Source organism: Bubalus kerabau, chromosome X, assembly GCF_029407905.1.
Source record: "Bubalus kerabau isolate K-KA32 ecotype Philippines breed swamp buffalo chromosome X, PCC_UOA_SB_1v2, whole genome shotgun sequence".
Taxonomy (NCBI): Eukaryota; Metazoa; Chordata; class Mammalia; order Artiodactyla; family Bovidae; genus Bubalus; species Bubalus kerabau.
Window position 1 is genome coordinate 102,103,176 of NC_073647.1, and position 6,164 is coordinate 102,109,339.

General features: G+C 39.3%; 1 protein-coding gene across 1 annotated transcript in view; it reads left to right on the top strand.

Annotated features, from left to right (window-relative positions):
* ZNF157 (zinc finger protein 157) overlaps nt 1-4,653 on the top strand; it is a 33,419-nt gene extending 28,766 nt beyond the window's left edge. The window contains 3 exon segments of the mRNA XM_055563349.1: nt 74-169; nt 2,149-3,205; nt 3,207-4,653. Coding sequence (XP_055419324.1) covers nt 74-169; nt 2,149-3,205; nt 3,207-3,378 — 1,325 coding nt within the window. The 3' untranslated portion in view covers nt 3,379-4,653.
* The last annotated feature ends 1,511 nt before the right edge of the window (nt 4,654-6,164 follow it).

Genomic DNA, 6,164 nt, shown 5'->3' on the forward strand with positions numbered 1-6,164 from the left:
ACCTTTCTCCTCCATCAGAGGCCCTAAAGCTCAGGCAATCTGGCCCACATCCTGTGCCATTTCCCATTAACAGGCCTCTGCGTGGCCAAACCAGAGATGATCTTCAAGTTGGAGCGAGGGGAAGAACTGTGGATATTAGAGGAGGAATCCTCAGACCATGGTTACACAGGTGAGTGAGCAACAATTCAACATATGAAAAGTAGGAGAAATAAGACTTCAGGAATTCAAATCAAAGGTTATGTTTGGGTAGTATTTTTCAGGAATCTCTTTTCAGAGGCCCTTGCTCTTTGAAAATGACTGGAGGACAGAAGGTCTATATGCTTTAGATACCTAAATCCTACGTCCCCACATCATGCTCACACTTAAGTGCTCTCTCCTATTTTATCTTGATTTTTGTAGTTATTTACCACTCTTGTCTTTCCCTGCCTGCCTCAGCTTAGATATTTATTCTTAGCTAGTCTGTTTCTCTTTAGTATTCTCAATTGTCTTCCTTCCCTCCATTGTCTTGGATGCCTTCTGTTGTCAAGCACTCATTCATACATTCATTTAGTCATCTACCAAATCTTAAATGAGGGTCAACTATATGCTGGTCACCTTCTAGGTAGGGGGGTCCAATAGTGAATAAAGTAATATCTCTGTTCTCTTGGAGCTTGCAGTCTAATGAGGAAAAGAGACCAGAAACAAATGAATACATGATGTTTGGTGGAAAAAAGAAAATCCGTTCAAGATAAGAAGAGTAGACAGTGATGGTTTGTGCTTTTGTAGAATGTGGTCAGGGAAGACTCTTTGGGGAAGTTAACATTAGTACACCAACACGAGTGAAGTGAGACAGAGCCATGTATATTTTAGTAGTATTCTAAGCAGAGAGAATAGATAGTGCCAAGCCTAGTCTGAGGGATATATACCTCAGGGGTATATAGCAAAGATGCTGGTGTGGATCAAGGTTGGGTAGTGAGAGTGCTAGGAAGTGATATCCGACAGTTCAGTTCAGTCGCTCAGTCATGTCCAACTCTTTGTGACCCCATAAACTGCAGCACGCCAGGCCTTCCTGTCCATCACCATCTCCCGGAGTTCACTCAAACCCATGTCCATCGAGTCAATGATGCCATCCAACTATCTCATCCTCTGTCGTCCCCTTCTCCCCCTGCCCTCAATCTTTCCCAGCATCAGGGTCTTTTCCAATGAGTCAGCTGTTCGCATCAGGTGGCCAAAGTATTGGAGTTTCAGCTTCAAAATCAGTCCTACCAATGAACACCCAGGACTGATCTCCTTTAGGATGGCCTGGTTGGATCTCCTTGCAGTCCAAGGGACTCTCAAGAGTCTTCTCCAATACCACAGTTCAAAAGCATCAATTCTTTGGTGCTCAGCTTTCTTTATAGTTCAAATTCTCACATCCATACATGACCACTGAAAAAACCATAGCCTTGACTAGACGGACCTTTGTTGGCAAAATAATGTCTCTGCTTTTTAATATGCTGTCTAGGTTGGTCATAACTTTCCTTCCAAGGAGTAAGCGTCTTTTAATTTCATGGCTGCAATCACCATCTGCAGTGATTTTGGAGCCCAGAAAAATAAAGTCTGACACTGTTTCCGCTGTTTTCCCATCTGTTTGCCATGAAGTGATGGGACCAGATGCCATGATCTTCGTTTTCTGAATGTTGAGCTTTAAGCCAACTTTTTCACTCTCCACTTTCACTTTCATCAAGAGGCTCTTTAGTTCTTCTTCACTTTCTGCCATAAGGGTGGTGTCATCTGCATATCTGAGGTTATTGATATTTCTCCCAGCAATCTTGATTCCATCCTGTGCTTCCTCCAGCCCAGCATTTCTCATGATGTACTCTGTATATAAGTTAAATAAGCAGGGTGACAATATACAGCCTTGACGTATTCCTTTTCCTATTTGGAACCAGTCTGTTGTTCCATGTCCAGTTCTAACCATTGCTTCCTGACCTGCATACAGATTTCTCAAGAGGCAGGTCAAGTGGTCTGGTATTCCCATCTCTTTCAGAATTTTCCACAGATCTGAGAGTTAGCTGGGGACTAAATTATATAGAGTTTTTATAGGCTTTGTTAAGCTTTATACTGTGACAAGGGAAAGCCTATGTTGGGTTTTGAGTGAGAGTGATATGATCTGATTTATTTTTAAAGGCTCTTTTTCACTGCCAGGTGCCAACAGTTCTGTTTGGGGTAATTCCCTCAGGCATGATAATGACCTTCAGCATCAGAAAATTCAAACTTTGGATCAAACTGTCAAATATCAGAAAGCCTTCTACAAGAGAATGAGCTTTGTTGGACACAAAAGAACACACACAGGAGAGAGAAACTTTGAATGTAATGAATGTGGGAAAACTTACTGCAGGAAATCAAACCTTATTGAACATCTGAGAATACACACGGGGGAGAGACCCTATAAATGTGGTGAATGTGCAAAAACCTTTAGTGCAAGATCATACCTCATTGCTCATCAGAAAACTCACACAGGAGAGAAGCCCTTTGAATGTGATGAATGTGGAAAATCTTTTGGCAGGAAGTCACAACTCATTCTACATCAGAGAACACACACAGGAGAGAGACCCTATGAATGTACTGAGTGTGGGAAAACCTTTTCTGAGAAGGCAACCCTCATGATTCATCAGAGAACTCACACAGGGGAGAAACCCTATGAATGTGGCAAATGTGGGAAAACATTTCGTGTTAAGATATCTCTTACTGAACATGAGCGAACTCACACAGGGGAGAAACCCTATGAATGTGGTGCTTGTGGGAAAAACTTTGGTGCAAAAAAATCCCTAAACCAACATCAAAGAATTCATACAGGTGAGAAACCCTATAAATGTGGTGAATGTGGAAAATTTTTCAGATTGAAGATGACTCTCAATAATCACCAGAGAACTCATACGGGTGAAAAACCCTACCAGTGTAATGAATGTGGGAAATCTTTCAGTGTGCATTCATCTCTTGGAATACATCAGCGAATTCACACAGGAGAGAAACCTTATGAATGTAACAAATGTGGTAATGCTTTCTACGTCAAAGCACGCCTCATTGAACATCAGAGAATGCATTCAGGAGAAAAACCCTATGAATGTAGTGAATGTGGAAAAATCTTCAGTATGAAGAAATCCCTTTGTCAACACCAGAGAACTCACACAGGAGAGAAACTTTGTGAATGAAGAAATGCCTTCTCTGTGAAAGTATGCCTCATTAACACAGGAGAGACCCTTTGAATGCCAAGAATGTGGGAAAGCTTTCTGGCAGAAGGCACACCTCACAGAACATCAGAGAACTCACTTAGGCCAGCCCTTGCCTTGTACTGTGGAGAAAGCTTCTCTAAGAAGACTCCCCTCACCATTTGATCAAGCCCTTTGGGCCATCTGATTACTGGGGCACACAGAGTATACCTGTAACAATATGGCTCCTGCCTTGGTGTGAAAATTGTCCTGATCCCCTTAGGGAGTGGCTCATTGTTGTTTTCATTTCATTTGGATTTCCATAATTAGTGGTTGAGAATCAGCTTACCTGTTGACTGGTCATTGTTATATTTCTTCTGTGCAATGACTGTTCATATCCTTTGCTCATTGTTTTCTAATAGGCTGTCTTTTACTTCTTGGTTTAAATGTTGTTTTCCTTGTTCTTTAAAAAAAAATGAGAACATAAAAATCCCTTTTCAGTCATTTGTGTTTCAGATATCTCCTCTCAGTCTGTGACTGGTTCTTTAATTTTGTTAACTCTTTTCTTCTGCCTAGGTTTTATGTTTTTATGTTATCAGTTTCAAGATGATAATATTCTCCTGTACTTTCCTCTAAAGTGAAGATTTCATTTTCAACATTGAAAATTTTAATCTACCCTAAGTTTTTTCTGTATAATATGAAGTCTCCAATATATAATGCTATATTTTAAAAACTTTACATCAGTAGTATTACACTATTTTTGTTTATGCAGCTTGCTTTTTTTCATGAAATGTTACCTTTCCAAGATCTATCCATGTTGGTAAATATAGCTCTGGTTTATTTATTTATCTCTCCATTCCCCTAGTGAAAGGCATTTGTATCATTTCTGTGTTTAGTATTTAAATCTAGAAATGGCAATGATGGGTCATAGGGTGTAGGCAGTATGCCAGTTATTAATCTATTGTGCCCCAGTTCCAAACCTGCCCTTCTATACTGGGACTTTGTGACGCTGGAGCCATGACTCTATAGAACACATTCCTGTCTTGCCAGCTGCTATTCTCTGTTGGGTCTTGCCAATAAGAGATATGAAATATAAATGTTGAGCCTATGGAAGGAAGAAGGGACTTGCTCTTTTTTTTATTTCAATTCCAGTTGGCTCCCTGTTTATCTGAGTATCAGCCCAGCATTGCTTCTTCACTTGGGCAGCAGCACATCCTCATAGCAGCAGTTTAATCCAGTTTGCACTTTCCCAGTACTAACAGCTCTATGGTACTGCATCCCCTCAGAGACACTTGCAACATCTGGGTAGTGCCACCTCCTTAGAACTATGAATCTCAGTCACATGTGACCCCACTTACAACCTTCTATTTTTAGTAATTCCAACTTCTTCCCTTTTTACCCTAGCCCCACTGCTTTCTGCAGTTGCTGAGTCCATGAGAATTTTAATGTTCTTTTTGCTTTTAAGTTATGTGGTTAGTAACTTCATAACTAGTTAAAATTTTTTTATAATAAATTCTATTAAAATAACTGGTATGGCTTCTGTCTCCTAGCTGGGTTCTGATTGATATAGAAGTTTTTCAACTTGACTAAATATTAAAGTTTTTAAAAATTGTACCATTTTACACTCTCATGAGCAGTTTGAGAAAAAGTTTACATTTTCCCACATATTCACTAGGACTTATCTGTTATTTTTTTTTAATAAATTGTTGCCCATCTGAAACGTGTAAAATGGCTTTAAGCCCGTCCATCCTTGAATGTGTTTGTCTTTTTATTTAACTCATTTAAAATCTATTAAATTTTAAGTAGTATTTTATGGTTTTCTCTAAGAAATTGTCTTTGAAAGTTCATCTTTTAATAGAAAATTTGCTCATATATATGTATATACATATATTTTAAAATATAATGATGTATTATGGGGTATATATATATATGTAATATATGTATCTATCTATATGCTAAGTGTGTGTGTATACACGTGTGCATGTCTCCCCAGAAAACACTTTTGTTTTATATATTTATTTTATTTTACCCACATATTTACCACTTTGGTTGCTCTTTATTTTTTCCCACATTTCCTTCATGATCATTTTCTTCTTTACATGAAAAATATCCTTTAGAGTTTTCTTTAGTGGAGGTCTATCAATGACAAATCTCTCAACCTTGTGAATGTTTCCCCTTGTACTTTTTTGATAAGCAGAAACAAATCCTTTTCTTTTAGTACTGGGTAGCACTGTGCCATAATAAATATTGATACTAAATTACATAATTTTTTTGCTTTTTCCCCTGAGTGTTCCATAAGGATTACAACAACCCAGGGTATTTGAATTAATTGTTAGATGCCCTCCAATACAGCATACACTTGAATATACATATTACACTTTTCTCACTTTGTATATAGCATGCCCTCACCCTTGTTTTGGAGAAGGCAGTGGCACCCCACTCCAGTACTCTTGCCTGGAAAATCCTATGGATGGAGGAGCCTGGTAGGCTGCAGTCGATGGGGTCGCTAAGAGTCGGACACGACCGAGCGATTTCACTTTGACTTTCACTTTCATGCATTGGAGAAGGAAATGGCAACCCACTCCAGTATTCTTGCCTGGAGAATCTCAGGGATGGGGGAGCCTGGTGGGCTGTTGTCTATGGGGTCGCGCGGAGTTGGACACGATTGAAGCGGCTTAGCAGCAGCAGCAGCAGCAGCAGCACCCTTGTTTACTAAGCATTACGTTTATCAAGATGCCATCTCCTCACTTCTTCCAATCTTCAGCTCATCCATTAAAAAATTAAATCTGATGTTTTAAAATGATTATTATTATGGAAAATGTCAAACATAAAAAAAAGTAATCTATGGTGACAGAAAGCAGATCAGTGGTTGCCTCTGGGGTAGGAATTAACTCCTAAGAGGTAGGAGGGAACTTCCCCAGGCGTGGTGGAACTATTCTGTATCTTGACTGAGTGTGTGTTAATGAGAATACACAAGAGTCATCAAATGATTAA